The 16947-nt window shown below is 42.0% G+C and overlaps 2 protein-coding genes across 6 annotated transcripts in view; one reads left to right on the plus strand and one right to left on the minus strand.

Moving 5' to 3' along the window:
* oxr1a (oxidation resistance 1a) overlaps window positions 1-8092 on the plus strand; it is a 141415-nt gene extending 133323 nt beyond the window's left edge. For 4 of the 5 annotated variants that reach the window (XM_068323364.1, XM_068323362.1, XM_068323365.1 and 1 more), the window contains 6 exons: window positions 1197-1277; window positions 2524-2649; window positions 3920-4072; window positions 4184-4279; window positions 5797-5870; window positions 6051-8092. In XM_068323364.1, coding sequence (XP_068179465.1) covers window positions 1197-1277; window positions 2524-2649; window positions 3920-4072; window positions 4184-4279; window positions 5797-5870; window positions 6051-6186 — 666 coding nt within the window. In that variant the 3' untranslated portion in view covers window positions 6187-8092. The remainder of the gene's footprint in view (window positions 1-1196; window positions 1278-2523; window positions 2650-3919; window positions 4073-4183; window positions 4280-5796; window positions 5871-6050) is intronic. The other variant, XM_068323363.1, reaches the window with a different exon arrangement.
* Window positions 8093-12606: 4514 nt separating this feature from the next.
* The window catches only part of sqlea (squalene epoxidase a), a 6703-nt gene continuing 2362 nt past the window's right edge, over window positions 12607-16947 (minus strand). The window contains exons 4-11 of the mRNA XM_068324046.1: window positions 16671-16767; window positions 16477-16590; window positions 16011-16182; window positions 15489-15584; window positions 14970-15112; window positions 14622-14718; window positions 14405-14492; window positions 12607-13412 (exon numbers count right to left, since the gene is read on the minus strand). Coding sequence (XP_068180147.1) covers window positions 13220-13412; window positions 14405-14492; window positions 14622-14718; window positions 14970-15112; window positions 15489-15584; window positions 16011-16182; window positions 16477-16590; window positions 16671-16767 — 1000 coding nt within the window. The 3' untranslated portion in view covers window positions 12607-13219. The remainder of the gene's footprint in view (window positions 13413-14404; window positions 14493-14621; window positions 14719-14969; window positions 15113-15488; window positions 15585-16010; window positions 16183-16476; window positions 16591-16670; window positions 16768-16947) is intronic.

Raw genomic sequence — 16947 nt, forward strand, 5'->3', positions numbered from 1 at the left:
CCTGTAGCCGGTCCGGTCTGGTTCCGGGACGGAGCGGGGACTGTGTCCCTGATGTGTGGCGGTCCGGACAGAGCTCTCCTCGGCTGTCCGGCCTTCTTTAACCGTGTGAGAGGGTGTGTGTGTGACTTTGTGAGCGGGCTTTAAGTTTCCCATGCGAAGTGTCAATCAAAGCCGCGGTGCCGTGTTTGACCCGAAGCGACACATTACCAGTGTTGGGGTCACCTGCCCTCAGGTGCGGACAGCTTCTCATGGGTCCGTTTAATAACAGCTTCTATGGGCTGTTTAATGAACTGCTCACAAACAAATGCAGACCTGTTATTAAATTGTTTTTTTTAAAAAGATAAATGGTGTTTGATTATTCAGTGGGCTAGCATTTTGCTAGCTTATCTTCAGAAAACTACTTGGTGTTTTCAGATGCAGGTGAACTGAGGAACATGTGTTTTATGAAGGATTCCGTTTCTGCAACATTATTAAAAGCTATTTTTTAAAAATGCATAAAAGTTGAGGTAAAGTTGAGAAGTTATAAAGGCAGATAGAGATCTAGATGTCCTGATAGTTAAATAGTCAATCTAGGTGTGAATCACTCATGTGACTGGATGTGTGTGGTGTTGATGTTTGTTTTTTGTTTATCACACATAAAATGCTGTAAATGTCTTTCCTGTGCTGAGACGGTGACCTGCTGACACCAGCGTGAATCCACCGGTAGAGGAGAGGAGGCAGCTGGCAGTGGAGTGTGCAGCGTGGGGTGTAACTGTGTTGGAATGCGGCCATGCTTAAGTTGATGGTTGTAGTTTGTCTGGGTGTTGGTGTTGTTGTGGATCGTTGTTTCCGGCCAGTAGAGTAGTTCGGTGCTCATGGACTTGGCAAATGGTGTTGCATTGAGTATTTTGAGGTGGTGTTGCAGTGTTGTACCTGTCTGAACTTTGGTTTGAAGAATTTCATTGTGATTTAAACATACACAAACATGCAAAATTACTGAGTGCTCTAAAACAGCTCATATCTTTAGCCAGTAAACTTAAGGCCTGCAGAATTTCACTCAGATTGTTTCACTTACTGTACGTGACACCATTATTCTTGTTGGAATACAACTACATAGTGCACATAATATCGTTCAGACCTCAACCTTTCCTTCCCATGGCCATCTTTGAATCTGGTAGAGTTTTATGTTCCTCCTGTTCCTGTCTTTGTACTACCAGGTAGTGTCTCTGACGGAGTACCACCGTCGGATCGATGCGCTAAACAGTGAAGATCTGCGTTCACTCTGCAAACGACTACAGGTGCCCTGACCTCCCCTGAATCCCCCTCCACCGCTCTGTCCAGCTCTGCTGCTATCTACACCAACATGGTCTTCCAGGCTCAATAATATCAGCTTAGCTGCAGTTGCATTCTACCTTCAGTGACACGTTCCACATAGTCCTATTTTATTAGAGTTTGGTGTCATAGAACCTATTAGAAACTTGGTACGATGGAATTTGTCTCAAGTGTTCAACTTAAAAGCCTTCTATGGAGTTTTTAGAGAACGCCTATTGGCCTTGTCTTTTTTGGAGTGATAAAGTTGTCATGTGACGGCAGTCTTATCTCCCCATACCAGGGTTTCCTTCTTAAACTTTTTGTGTTTTCATTATGTTTGGTGTGTGTCCCCTCAGTCTGGTTAAAAGGTGGTTATTACTTTCTGTTTACAGATATGAGGGTTTGATGTAGGCCAATAACAAATGGATATCTAAATTTGTCATTGATGTGCAAATTAGTTGAATGTTAACAATATGCCCTGAGCGGGAATGGCTCCATGGACAAAGGGATGGTGTGTTTGTGAGAGGGTGGAGGTAAGATTCTCTCTAAACAATGTTTTCTAACAACAATACAGGAAGGTCCTGTTTAAATGACAAGCGAAACATGAGAGCATCCCATCCACTGGTGGGAAAGCGCTCAACAATCAGCCTGTGTTATCAAAGATGAAGAACCCAAACCGTTCAAATGAACAGAGAAAAGTCACAGTGGAGTGCAAATTATTAACTGGGTTGAATTTCATTTTACTTTCCATTCTCCTCTCTCAAAGAGGGTCTCTGTTCGCCCTGTTAGTTTTATCTCTGTAATCTGGCATTGCAGAGTGGCAGTAACATTTTCATCTGCCATAACAAAATTGCTGGAATATCAGTGTTGCTATATTTATATGGAGACAGCAGTGTTGTTGTGTTTAAGGTCACAGCTTTTGTGTAAGTTTGATTGTAGTTAATGGTAGCTCTAATCTCATTTATCTTTTTTTCTGTCAGTTCCTAATAGCTAAATCTTTGCTGAAGCTACACTTTGTCAGTCTAACTTGGAAAAAAAATCTCAGCCTCAGATCGTTGCATTTGGTACCCATACTTCTCAGTTTCATGAGTTATCTCTCTTGTCCCCGACCTGATGTTGCGCTAAATTGATGTTTAGATTGATTCCAGAAGCTATAAATGAACCCAGCCAGTAGAAGTTTCACTTCTCTTGTCCTTTTGTGTATACACATCTGACATTTATTTATACCTGTAGATCACCACTAAGGAAGAGGTGAACTCAAAGCATGGTGCCTCCATCAAGACAGAGCTGGAGCTCGAAACATTCAAACCCAACCTCAGAGAAGCCAGTGATCTCCTGGAAGCTGACCAGATAGAGAAGGTACAAACAGGACACGACACAAGAATATTACCTGCGTATTACCGAAATGAAATGTACAAATGAATTTCTTCTGTGTTTTTAAAGGTATAGGTTTCCGTGTGAAGCAGTGGGCTTTGTGGCTCACCACTCTTGAATATGAATGCTAGAATTAGAATAACGTGTTATTGGGTTTAATCTTTTCATGTGATTTGTTTCCAATAAGAAAAATATTTTTAAAAGTAAGTTAGCTTCATCCTTTAAATGTACTTTTTCCATCCCAGACGTAATCTACATGTCATGTGCCTGTCTGGAATGATGACATGCAAAGCCTGAGGACTTAGTAATCATTTCACTTTCAAATTTGATGTATGTAAATCACATCCTTTTTGAGCGGATTACTTAAGGATTACTTGTCAACCATGTGTTGGAGCAATAAGTGTTTTCTCTGGTTATAGTGTTTGCACATCTGCCATCTGCAAACATTGTTTGACAGGTAGAGCAATACGTTCAGCAGGAAGAATAATATTTTGCAGGGAAGAGGATCCTTTAAATGACTCCTTACAGCAAAGAATGAAGCAGACTCCTCCAACTGTCCGATTGTGGTTTTGTAGAATGAAAGGTGACAGCTTGTCTCTTAAGAACAGTATGTTCAAAGAGCTTATCTTACTTGAAACGTTTCTGAATCACAAAATTTGCGTGCTGTTGGAGATGTGGTGTAAAACACATGTGTGGCTCCAAATGAGTCCCAGTTGGCCCGTTGGCCACTAGATTGCCAATAAGCGGCTTGCTTTTATCACCTGAAAACAGAGTTGGAGATCCAGCCCGGCTACTCTTCGTCTCCTCTGTGGCTCGTCTCCAGCTTGATGATCACATGACTGGAAAATATGCTGAACCAACAGAAGAAAAGCAAAAAGACTAGGAGAGAGAGGAGCACATTTAATGGCCTTTGTTCTATGAAGAAGAAATGAGGCAGCATGCTGTAAAAAATGTGTCATATTTTAGTGTGTGTCTGTTCTGTCCCTCTATTAACATGGAGCACTGCACCGCTGCTCCAACGCCTTTGTGGTTTTTATCTCCCTGTGCACCAAACGCCACTGTTAATCCCCCAGTCTGTCAGTGGCAGGCTCTGGACCTCTCTTGAGAGAGCTCTGGGTTCAGAGCCTTGGTTTTTTTTTTTTTTTAAACATCAGACAGTGTTAAAAGGTCACCACAGATGTAATTGAGCATTGGTGGCTCTGGCCTTTCTATGTTTGATTTCTTTTTTTTTTCATTCTCCTTATCCCACATGCAGCTTGCCAAGAATCTCCCACCACGGACCATTGGGTATCCGTGGACGCTGGCCTTCGGCACCTCAAAGCATGGCATGAGTATTAAGACTCTGTACAGAGCCATGCAGGGCCAAGACACCCCAGTGCTCATGGTGATCAAAGACAGCGATGGCCAGGTGAGCTGTTGATGCAGCAGACAGTCGTACAGTGTTTGTGATCGTCATGCTGAGTGTAGGGGTGTGTGTTGATGTCTCTTTGTTTGGGTGTTGATGTCTCTTTGTTTCCAGGTGTTTGGTGCGTTGGCATCTGAGCCCTTTAAAGTCAGCGATGGCTTCTATGGCACAGGAGAGACCTTCCTCTTCACCTTCAATCCAGAGTTTGAGGTACCCTACCTCCTTCACTTTGAACATGTTGGGTTACCATCCATCCGTCCATCTATTTTCTCGTTGACCAGACGATCGTAATCGTATCTGGGGTCTATGGGTTTCGATAAGATTTAAAAACAAAAAAAACCAAACAGATCTCATCCTACTGTTTCACATTTAGCTATGAAGTTCTGCTAATATAAAGTCTACTTCCTGGTAACAGGATATAAAGCAGAACTGATGGGTCTTCATGCTGCACCACCGTGTTTGTGTGACAGTAGATCTAATGTGTATTGGTGGGGAATTATCTCCCAGCATCAGCAGCTTTAGTGAACTTTTGATGATTTTACTTGCTTTATTGTGAGACAAGACTTGACTGCTGTAGCTCTGTCGTATTACTAAACCGCTCTTTTCAGTAAAGAGGCTGGGATGAATTTTTCCTGAGGTAGTGGAGACAGGAAAGATCTATGAATGCTAATGCTGCTTCTTATCTGATAGGTATTCATATAAGCCACTGTTTGCTAATACATCCACTGAATCAACGTTCTGATGTAATTTTGTCAATATTACGTCCAAAGCTTGGCAGCAGTGGTTAAAAAAGGCTCTAAATTCAGCATTACGGGACACACACACTTTATCCAGACTCACCAGCAAAGGGGCTGCTACATGAACACTCATAGATTTAATGGAAAAAATAATTGTATGTTTAATTCAATCTTAGCGTCTATTCTAATCTTTTTATTTATGAAATATAACTAAACTGACCACAGAGGTGCATAGAGGCTGCTTTTATACATGATTATAGTTGTATGTTGTATGAGTTTTTTTCTCATTAATTGATTTTCTGAACAGTCTTTCACAAGAATAGGATATAGATCAGATTATGTGAAAGAACAGCTTTTGAATTACCTTATTTGCCATTGTAAGATATATTTCTGGGTTTCCATGGTGTTCCTGACTGTCTCATGAAGGGTCTGTTGTCAAAGTTCAGGTTTTTTTTTTAACTTAATTTCTATCATAACACCTTTCCTTGACTATGCTCTTGTTTTGCAAGATAAATTTATTCAATGCAGGTCACATTGAGTCAAGTGGAATAAAAGTGACTCCTGACTGCACCTGGTTTCACTGGAATGTTCTGGTGTTTCCACCAACAGGAACTTTAACAGGCAGCATCACAAATTCTCTTATGTTGTACCCACAGCCTCCTTCTGTGTTTGTGTTGACTTTTCTAACTAACAAGTCCAGTGGTTAAAGACATTGTTTTAAAAAGCCACTCCTGCCCATCACAAAAGTCACAGCTTTAATCTCATTAATTAAAAATGTTTATTGAACTGAATGATTGCCCTTCACTGTGTTTGCGTCAGAGGCTTTTGTCAGTCGTCTCACAGTTCTGCATTGTCCCTGTGAGGTAAACACAAGCCTGTCCTGTTTCAACCGAGTATAGGCGGATGAACAGAGAATGTTAGATTATGTAAACATCTAATATGTCATGAAATATCTTCTCAATAGTGTGTACTCTGTTGTGTCTGCAACAGGTGTTCAAATGGACCGGCGACAACATGTTCTTCATCAAAGGGGATATGGACTCGTTAGCTTTCGGTGGAGGGAGGTGAGACCTAGTTGCTTCTCATGCTCTCATCACATGACCTTTGAATTTGAGTACATAGTTCAGCGTTAGCTCAATGGGTAAAATAATGCTATTTAGGAAGCAGACAAACGATGTTAGCTTCAATCTGTTTTGAGAGAATGAGGCCACCCTCTGAAAACCGTTTGCTCTGTTTTTCCACAGCGGTGAGTTTGGTTTGTGGCTGGACGGAGATCTCTACCATGGCAGGAGTCACTCCTGTAAAACATTTGGGAACCCCATGCTCTCAAAAAAGGAGGATTTCTATGTGCAGGACATAGAGATCTGGGCTTTTGAGTAACTAAACAATGCAACACAGGGAAAAACACGTCCTGCAAAGGGCAAATGGAGGAGTCCTCGTCCTTTAGAACAATGGCAATGTCCCAAACCTAACTGCACATCACCAGGACTCCCCCGGCAGAAAGCCAACTATCGGATGCTTGTTGTGCATTACTACTGCAATTATTACAGAGCTTTTTTTCTTTGTGAAAAATGACCTTTGTGTGTATCTTGTTACATCCTTGTGCAGCGTCTTTTCAGAGTAGGGGGAGTTTGTAAATCGGTGCAAGAGATGGGAAGATGTGGTTGTATCAAGGGGATGGGAAGAGGGAAGCAGAGTGGGGGGACCATCGGATGTTGGGAAACGGAAACGACCATCGGAACTCCTCTCACCTGAGAGGTAGTGAAGATGATGGCGGTTGAGGTTTGGGACTGCTGCGAGGAGAACTGCCATACTGGATCCCGATGTGGATTTTACAGAACCTCCAGGAGGCCCAGGCATCCTGTCAGAACCCCTAGAAGTTTGCTCATTGGATAGGATGTTACTCACTGTGCTGTCTGCCTCGACAGAGAGACCCAGTTAGCAGGGATTAAACGAGACAAAAGCTGAATACATTCCATTACTCTTGGTTATGGTGGAGTGTGGAGCTGAAGGTGTGGTTTAACGTAGAACGCTGATAAATGAAATTGGGTAGCAGGTGACGATGACGCCTAACTCAAAGAAGGGATACTGGCTGGAGCGAGGGGGTTGGTCTTTCTGCAGTACACTGTTGGGTTGTCTTCTGAGGCCAAGCTATAGAGTATTGTGTATTGTAGTCGTCCTATTGTTCACTGTCATAGCACACCATCCGAAAGCACACAGCTATAATCAGATCACCCATCATCGTAATGTTCTGTTCAGTGGGTGTATGTGTGAGTCCAGCTAACACCAGCTCCTGTCGCGGGATGCTGGCTGTACTGTTCGTAGACAGTAACGTGTTGCAATAGATTTGTGGAATATGCAAATAACTGTCCTGTGACCTCAGATACCCGCAGGTCGAGGCACTTTGGCCGCCTGTCGCTCTTTCAAGAGAGAAACTTGTAAAGCTTTTACGTCTTGATACACAACAGCTTTTCTTGGTATAATTGGAAAAGCCTGAGACGTGGTTAACAGTTTTACATGCATATATGACAATTATATATTGGTATATATGATTATATATGATTTTATATAATCATATATATTTTGCTGTTAAGTGTGACAGTGATCTATTTGTGCTGATATTTCAGCTGTTACAATATAATGTATATTATCCTGTAAATTAATGTTAAAATAATGGATTTGTTTATATATATATAATATATATATTATGTATATATAATCGACTCACACATAATGCTATATAAATATATATATATATAAATATATAATAAAGTGTGGATTGGTGGGTTGCTTCTAGCACTTTAATCTGGTGTAAAGCGTTATGGCCAGGTTCTTATATTCTCTTAGCAGTAGCTGTACAGTACTTCTTTGTTTAGATCATTAAGACGTTAACTGTTAGTAGAAGGCTTGCTGCTACCAATATCATTAAGGGTCCGCCCTAATGCTCTGTGTCTAAAAAGGAGGATTGCTCTTATAGAAAGGGGGGCTGAACATGGCCTGACAGCGGCAGGCTGTCATGTGGCTGTCAGGTGGGTTTCAGTAGGTGCAGGTAGGTATGCAGGCAGGCTTACCTCTGACAGGCACATGATGGAGAGCAAAGGGCCATGTACAGTACCTAAAGTCCCCGAGGAGCTGCCCCCCCCCCCCTTTCTGGTCTTCCACACCAGTATTTGTGTCCTTGTGGAGCGTCACAAAGAAAAATATGGATAATTCTTCCAATTATTTCACCACAATACAATGTACCAGTGATGTATAAATAACAATAAAGAGGAATAAATTGTTGAAACCTGGGATATGACTAGGTTTGTGATCTCTTTATATGTGTTTGTTTCTGTGTATGTGTGGATGGATGGATAGCGATAATTATATGAATATATCACAAAACCATTTAAGTCGGGGCAAACTAGGGATGTTTTCTGGGCTAATAGAAATTACGTGAGTCGGGGTCCAACACTTGAAATCACACCACTGTTAGCTACTGGGTGCTTCACAATGTGTACCACATACAACCAAATAGTGAATCTTCTTTTCCTTTCGGCTTTTTCCTTCAAGGGTCACCACAGCAAATCAATTGCCTCCATCTAGCCCTGTCCTTTGCACCCTCTTGTCTCACACCAACTACCTTCATGTCCACTTTCACTGCATCCAGAAACCTCCTCTTTGGTCTTCCCTTAGGCCTTCTGCCTGGCAGTTCAGAACTCGGCATCCTTCTACCAATATATTCACTATCTCTCCTCTGGACATGTCCAAACCATCTCAGTCTGGCCTCTCTGACTTTATCTCCAAAACCTCTAACATGTGCTGTCACTCTGATGTACTCATTCCTGATCCTATCCTTCCTGGTCACTCCCAGAGAGAACCTCAGCATCTTCATCTCTGCTACCTCCAGCTCTGTCTCCTGTCTTTTCCTCAGTCACACTGTCTCTAGACCAAACAACATCGCTGGTCTCACCACAGTTTTGTACACCTTTCCTTTCATTTTAGCTGAAACTCTTCTATCACACATCACACCTGACACTTTTCTCCACCCGTTCCATCCTGCCTGTACACCCTTCTTCACCTCTTTTCCACACTCTCCATTGCTCTGGACTGTTGAGCCTAAGTACTTAAAATCCTCCACCTTTTTGATCTCTTCTCCCTGTAACCTCACTCTTCCACTTGGGTCCCTCTCATTCACACACATGTACTGTCTTACTGCGGCTAACCTTCATTCCTCTCCTTTCCAGGACAAACCTCCACCTCTCTAGCTTCTCCTCCACCTGTTTCCTGCTCTCACTGCAGATCACAATGTCATCTGCAAACATCATAGTCTGTGGAGATTCCTGTCTAACCTCGTCTGTCAGCCTGTCCATCACCATAGCGAATAAGAAGGCTCAGAGCTGATCCCCGATGTAGTCCCACCTCCACCTTGAACTCCTGTCACACCTACAGCACACCTCACCACTGTCTTACAGTCTTCATACATGTCCTGCGCCGCTCTAACATACTTCTCTCCCACTCCAGACTCCCTCATACAATACCACAGTTCCTCTCTGGGCACCCTGTCATAAGCTTTCTCCAGATCTACAAAAACACAATGCAGCTCCCTCTGGCCTTCTCTGTACTTCTCTATCAACATCCTCAAAGCAAATACTGCATCTGTAGTACTCTTTTTTGGCATGAAACCATACTGCTGCTCACAAATGTTCACTTCTGCCCTTAGTCTAGCTTCCACTACTCTCTCCCATAACTTCATTGTATGGCTCATCAGCTTTATTCCTCTGTAGTTGCCACAACTCTGCACATCTCCCTTGTTCTTAAAAATGGGCACCAGCACACTTTTCCTCCATTCCACAGGCATCTTCTCACTATCTAAGATCCTGTTGGACAACCCAGTCAGAAACTGCCACCTCTCCTAGACACTTCCAAACCTCTACAGGTATATCATCAGGACCGACTGCCTTTCCACTATTCGTCCTGACTGATCTTTGCTACATCCTGGTCCACAAGTCACCTCTTCTAGTCATTGTTCTCTCTCATTTTCCACGTTCATCAACTCTTTAAAGTACTCTCTCAATCTTCCCATCACACTACTGGCACTTGTCAATAGACTTCCATCCCTATCCTTAATCACCCTAACCTGCTGCACATCCTTCCCATCTCTCTGTCTTGCCAACCTGTATAGATCAGTCTCTCCCTCCTTACTGTCTAACCTAGCATACAAGTCATCATAAGCCCTTTGTTTGACCTTTGCTACCTCTACCTTCACCTTACGCTGCATCTCCCTGTACTCCTGTCTACTCTCCTCAGTCCTCTCAGTGTCCCACTTCCTCTTAGCTAACCTCTTTCTCTGTATATACTCCTGTACCTCCTCATTCCACCACCATCAGGTCTCCTTATCTACTTTCCTTCCAGGTGACACACCAAGTACTCTCCTACCTATCTCCCTGATCACATCATCTGGAAGCACCTCCTGACCACCCAGAGCCTGTCTTAACTCCTTCCTAAAAGTCATGCAACACTCTTCCCTTTTTAGCTTCCACCATTTTGTTTTCTGATCTGCCTTTGTTCTCTTTATCTTCCTCACCACCAGAGTCGTCCTACACACCACCATCCTATGCTGTTTGGCTACACTCTCACCACTACTTTGGAGTCACTGATCTCCTTCAGGTTACACCGTCTACACAAGATGTAGTCTACCTGTGTGCTCCTACCACCACTCTTATAAGTCACCCTATGTTCCTGCCTCTTCTGGAAGAAAGTATTCACTACAGCCATTTCCATCCTTTTTGCAAAGTCAACTACCATCTGTCCTTCTGCGTTCTTCTCCTGGATACCAAACCTGCCCATCACCTCCTCATCACCTCTGTTTCCTGCACCAACATGTCTATTGAAGTCTGTACCAATGACAACTCTCTCACTTCTAGGCATGCTCTGCATCACTTCAGCAAGGTCCAACCAGAATTTCTCCTTCTCCTCCAGCTCACATCCTACCTGTGGAGCATACCCACTAACAACGTTGAACATCACACCTTCTATTTCTAGCTTCAGACTCATCACTCTATCCGACACTCTTTTTACCTCCAGGACATTCCTAACAAACTCCTCCTTCAAGATAACTCCTACTCCATTTCTGTTCCCATCTACACCATGACAGAACAACTTGAACCCTGCTCCTAAACTCACTACTACCTTTCCACCTGGTCTCCTGGACACACAGTATGTCTACCTTCCTCCTCTGCATCATATCAACCAACTCTCTACCTTTTCCTGTCATAGTTCCAACATTCAACATCCCTACTCTTAGTCTATACTCTTGGCTTTCCTCTTCTCTTTCTTCGTGCGAACGCACTTTCCTCCTCTCCTTCTTCGACCAAAAGTAATCCAATTTCCACCGGCGCCCTGTAGGTCAACAGCGCTGATGGCGGTCGTTGTTAACCCGGGCCTCGACCAATCTGGTATGGAAGTCATAGGTTTGATTCGCATGTTTGATTTGGCAAAAGTTTTACGCTGGATGCCCTTCCGACGCAACCCTCTGTATTTATCCGGGCTTGGGGCCGGCACAATAAGACACTGGCTTGTGCCCTCTTGCGGCTACGTTCAGCCAAATAGTGAATACTTGATTTAATTTTTGGTAAACATGAACATACAGGGTTGTTAATCATTAATACGTATTTCATAAAGCCATTATAAAGTAATTGTTACAGAAAATAAAAATGATTTGTCACTGATGCTGTTCTGATTGTATTTAATCGGCACAGTGGCCACACATTAACTAGCTTGCTGGATTAAAGACAAGAAATAAGTGGAAATGTCGAAGTATAATATGACATAATTGGAAAAAAATGCTCTGGAATGTTTTTTCAAAAATGTTAGATTTTAATATTTTTTTTAATGTAAAACAATTTATCATTTCATATTTATTTGATAAAGAGTACCTTAATATTTGATTCCAATGACTCATAGTGAAAGTGTTCATTTAAAATTTAGTAACTTAAAGTTAGGAGTGACTGGTTTGGCTAAGAAGCCATTTTTTCTCTAAAACACAATTCTACATCTAAACGCCAATGTGTTGCATACATTATATAAACTGGAACACATTGTATATATGCGTTACAGTGAATTACTGTTCCTTCTTTCCCATTCTTATAGGATTGTGATTGAGAAGTCAAGTTATTAATATTAGTTCAGTCATGCTGACAGAACTTTTTTTAAAATTCATAAACATTATTTCACCTTTGGATCTCTGCTTTAAAGAAAATAAGGAAAATCCTCTGATGATTATCAGTTACCATAGCTACAGCATAAGCTATTTTAAAAACTTATTTTTGTACGTAACATTCATATTTTTAAGTCAAATCTGACGTGAGGCAGTTCTTTTTCTAATGTCGCTCAGCTAGGTATTTTAACATGGCCCCTACTGCGATGACTGAACAGGTGCATTAAAACAAAATTATGAGCGTCAGAGTCTACGTTATTAAAACCAACCCACTTAGAAAAGACTGTAAACTTATTCTGAAAATACAACAATCTTTGCAATTAATCATGTTCCAGTTTCCTGCTCCTGGCTGTGGTGTAACATAATCCAGCCCACTGACAGTCTAACTGTGAGGTGCTCTATAATGAACTGGGCCTCCGTTCCTCCTTCTGCTGGGAGTGAGCTCCATCTAATGGTTTCTAATGGTTATATGTGTTACAGATGGACCAGCAATTCAGACACTTGGCAGAAAACTAATTTACGTACTGCCACTGGGGCCCATTCACTGCTCTCTGTATGCCGACTAGTGTCAGATGATCAATACAAATAACTGCAACGGTGCAAATCATTCAAAGAAGTCTGCAACACAGACGAGGAAACAGAAGAGAATTGTCATCATTTATTGAAAGGCCATCAAATTCACTGCAGGCACACAGAACTGGACCCCTGAGCATCATGGGACGTGATGATTCCTCCAGTAAGAGGTCTAACCCAAACCCCCCCCCCCCCAGCGACAACCTGTGGCAGCTCTTCGCGGGGTTGAAGCAGTCAATGGGATCATCCTCGGGTTGTATTCTGTCAGCATGTTGGACACACCAGTTGCACAAATGAAAATGTGTCACAAAAAAAGTCCATCAGCACAACGTGTGGACAGGACAGGAAGACGGGACGTGATTTCACAGGAATTCTTTTGGGTTCCCAGGACAGTTTATTTTATTTCATCCCAACGTCACTGCTTCCAACTGAATGAAGTCCCCATATTAAATAAAGCACTCAGTAGTTACAACAGTAGTAAAATATTGCAAATCTATTGCAAGCTCAAATTTCAGATGCCATGTTCCACATGGCTGTGCTGTTTGGCAGGAATAACTCCACATTATTGAATAATCGGTTTAATGCGTTGTTGTATAATACGCCCAAATTAAAAGCAAGCGTTGTGTCCTGGTGCGGTGCTCGTCAGTACACCAGGTACTTGAGTTCAGAGTAGATGAGAGGAAACATGACGGTGCAGGCCCGGTAAAGGATGGCTCCACTCTTGAGCAGCGCTCGCGGTTTGGTGCTCCACGACTCGCACTTGAAGTTAAAGTAGATCGCGTACAGCGCCACAGCAAAGAAGTGACCAATGAGGGTCATGGGTTTGGGAGACAACCTGGAAAAAAGCATGTCATTATCAAATAAAGTTTATTATTTGTCACGTTTTATGAAAGGGAATTGGGTCATTTTTGGAAATATGCTAACCTACTCTCAACAAGTGACAAAAATTAAAAAACAAAGAAAAATCAATAATTAATCTGAAATATGAGATAAACTCAAAGTAAAATGATAACTACAGTTCCATGTAGTTCATTCATTAGAACAGAATCAGTCTGTTCATTACGACTTTTTTTGTCAAACCTGAAATAAAGCTTGACAAGATGCTCCAGGTTCCTCTTTTTGATGCTGATGACACTCTGCTGATATTCTTCATCCAATACATGAGTTAAAACTAGGAAATAACTTTTCTTGTGATAACTCTTTTGAGTGAACTTATTCTTTTTGTTATACCACTTTCTTCTCATATTATTTTGGGCTTTGTTTTCATGTTCTCAATGTTGATCTAATTCTTGTCATAAATACTAAGCTCATGCGGTAACTACGAAACTACATCCAGCTAGCTGAGCTACCGCCAAATCTTGACCTGAAGAAAATAGGAAACAGCAATATTTACCTTTTATATGGAGTTAACAGGTTATCTTTAGCTTAGCATTAAAAAATTGAAACCTGGTGAAGCACTTAGCCTTTTTTTTTTCTTAAGTTAATTTCTACCTGCACATAAAATTCACCAATTAACAAGCAAATCATTCACAATCTTATTTGCGAATTAATGTGACGAACAAACATGTTGTAACCCTTCAGGAGGTTTTGCGTCACATTTTTTGACTTGTTTCAGTCATATTTTACTGTCGGTAGATTTTAGAAAAGAACTACGTTTTCCGTTTCAAATATTTATCCTTAGCTGGCTGTAGCTTTTTATACACACCACAGAATTGAATTAATATTCATATAATATTCCCATCATTCTCTAAAGGTCAAACTATTCCACTAACACCAGGTAGAGGATTTTTGTGGGTGCTGTATATTTTTGGGTTATTAGCTGCTTACACTGAGAGGAGTCCAATCGGCCCAGCAATGCATTCCCCACCCAGCTTGAAGTACTGGAAGCAGGCTTTTCTCAGCTCATGGAGGGAATCTGGTGAACATGATGCGGAACACATGGACGTGAGAGGCAACGTGACCATAAACTGTTGAAATGATATCCAGTTTGTATAAAACACTAAAGACGGCTGTCATTGTTTTCCATCAGCTGGCAGAGACTTACTGTCAGTGGCTGCAAACAGTTCGTACAGGGCCTGGGCCAACACATTCACCACAAAAGAATGTGATGACTTGCGTTCCCAGTGGAATTTTTTCTTTGCCTATTGAGAGGAGAGAGCAGAGTGTAATTGAACGGACTGGTCTGCAGTCTCTCACCACAGCAGAGGGAAAAATAGAACAAGGCCAATGTGATGCAGAGCTACAGTCAATGAAGCTCCTGGCAGCCACTTACACTGGGCTCATTTTAATACATTCTTTATAACAATTTAATGTAACAGTGTTTCAATCCCAATTAGGAGAGGGTCTACGAATTGTTGCTATGGATACAGTTAGGTAGAGACCCTGTGCTCACCTGTAGCATGGCGCTATCATCGTACAGATCTGGGATGTTTTTCAGCAGACTCCTCCAGATGCCCACGTCATTCAGAGCCACGCTCATCCCCCCTCCCGTCAGAGGATGCCTCATGTTGTACGCATCGCCCAGGAGAAGCACCCCTGCAAACCACAGGCTGCTGTTTGTTCTCAACTCAAACACACAAGCTGTTTCCTCCCCAGTCCTCCAGTTCAACACGTCAACATTTCTCTCCGCTTTTTTTTTTTTAGATGCTTCCACAGTGATATACATACTGCATATTTGTAAAACTTCAGATTTACAGTTGATTTTTGTGAATTAATCAAGTACAATGTCTTTTGACAAGCCAGATTTGGCTGTTTTCAGTCTTTATACACACATATGTTTATACATGTGTATATATGTATGTATATACCGTATATATTCATTGTTACAGTACATTTCTGTCCTGCACACAGGCTGTAATCTGTTCAATGGATTCCTCCAGGTCATCTCTAACAGCCAATGGGACTTCAGTACCTGACTTGTTGATGGGTGAGGGAGGGAGGAAGCTGGCAGGCATGGACCTGAGCCGATCATTCTGCAGCGCCTCCATGAAAGACTCCTTCAGATGCTCTGGAGGAAAGAAAGAAAGGAAGATATTAGATAAGATACAGGACGTGTGACTGAAACCCAAAGGTGCAGATAAGAAAAGGCTTCCTTTAGTTTGTGGATGTGCATCTATTGGTGTCAGTGTGACTGGACCTGCTGGACCTCTGTCTGGGTTACCAGAGCTGCTGCTTTAATAATGTGGCTCTGATATTCAGATGAATAACAGACTGAACTGTGAATGTCAGATCCTTCTTTTTAACTTTCTCAGCCGTACAGCACAGACAGGAGTCTGGATTTATGATGACCCGCGATGATGCCTAGTATCTCTGTTTCCAGAGGAAGGTGGTGGGTGATTCAAAAGAACCTTTTATAAACTATGTGATGCTACAAAAGGCCATTTCACATTGGCAACAGATTTCAGATTTCAAAAATGATGTGTCCATCTCTTACCTGGTAGTTGTGGATAAATCTTCTCGGCCATGTACTCTGGGAGGTTGCGAGGCATCTCTCCCCTGATGTCCACCAGTACTCTGGTCTGTGACGAAGAAATCTGGTAGATGAGAATCGGGCTCGGATTGGCCAACACCAGCTCGGCGTGGTTGGCTTTAAACTGGGGACAGTCCTGGAGATAAACATTGTGATGACTGGTTAAAGATTGTATGTACAGATTTTCTTCCATTATTAATAAATACGCTGATTATTTCCTCATATAGGCAATGAACTGTTTTACCTAAAAAGTCTGAAAGTTGATTGACTGAAAAACCGACAAAAACTATTTCAATCAAATCAATTGCTGATTATATTATGTTAAAAAAAAGGTTCATTTGACTCATTGCATCAGCTTCAGAGTATCGTAAAGTAATTCCAATACATTCGGTGCAGTGTAATCATAGGAGCCACAGTGGGTGATGTTTACCCTCATGAGACATCCAACAAAGTGAGAGGAAGTGTGAGCCTTCCCAGGGACCAGACTCTTTCTGAATTTGGAGAAACATCCATCGGCCACTATCGTCAGTGCTGCTTGTATTTCCTACAGAACACATTAAACATTGATCATTAAACATTCTGTTTGTCTCCGTAAAGCTGTGCAGGAGCGTTTCCTCCTCTCACCTTCACGTCTCCAGTTGCTTTATCTCTGTACTGGATTCCAGTTACACAGTCATCCTCCTCCTGCAGACTGGTCACTGTGCCTTCTATAAATGTGACACTAGGGGGCGCAAACAAACAAAACACAGGTTGACTATTATTTAATATGCCATAATATAAACATTTTAATTAGCCCGGGTTATCTACACATTAACAGAAAGTTATAATTCCTTCACATAACATACATCAGTATGTCCAACCAACCACTGAAAACTCAACGAGTAGTTCTTGACATGATGAT

The sequence above is a fragment of the Antennarius striatus genome, chromosome 9, assembly GCF_040054535.1.
Source record: "Antennarius striatus isolate MH-2024 chromosome 9, ASM4005453v1, whole genome shotgun sequence".
NCBI lineage: Eukaryota > Metazoa > Chordata > Actinopteri > Lophiiformes > Antennariidae > Antennarius > Antennarius striatus.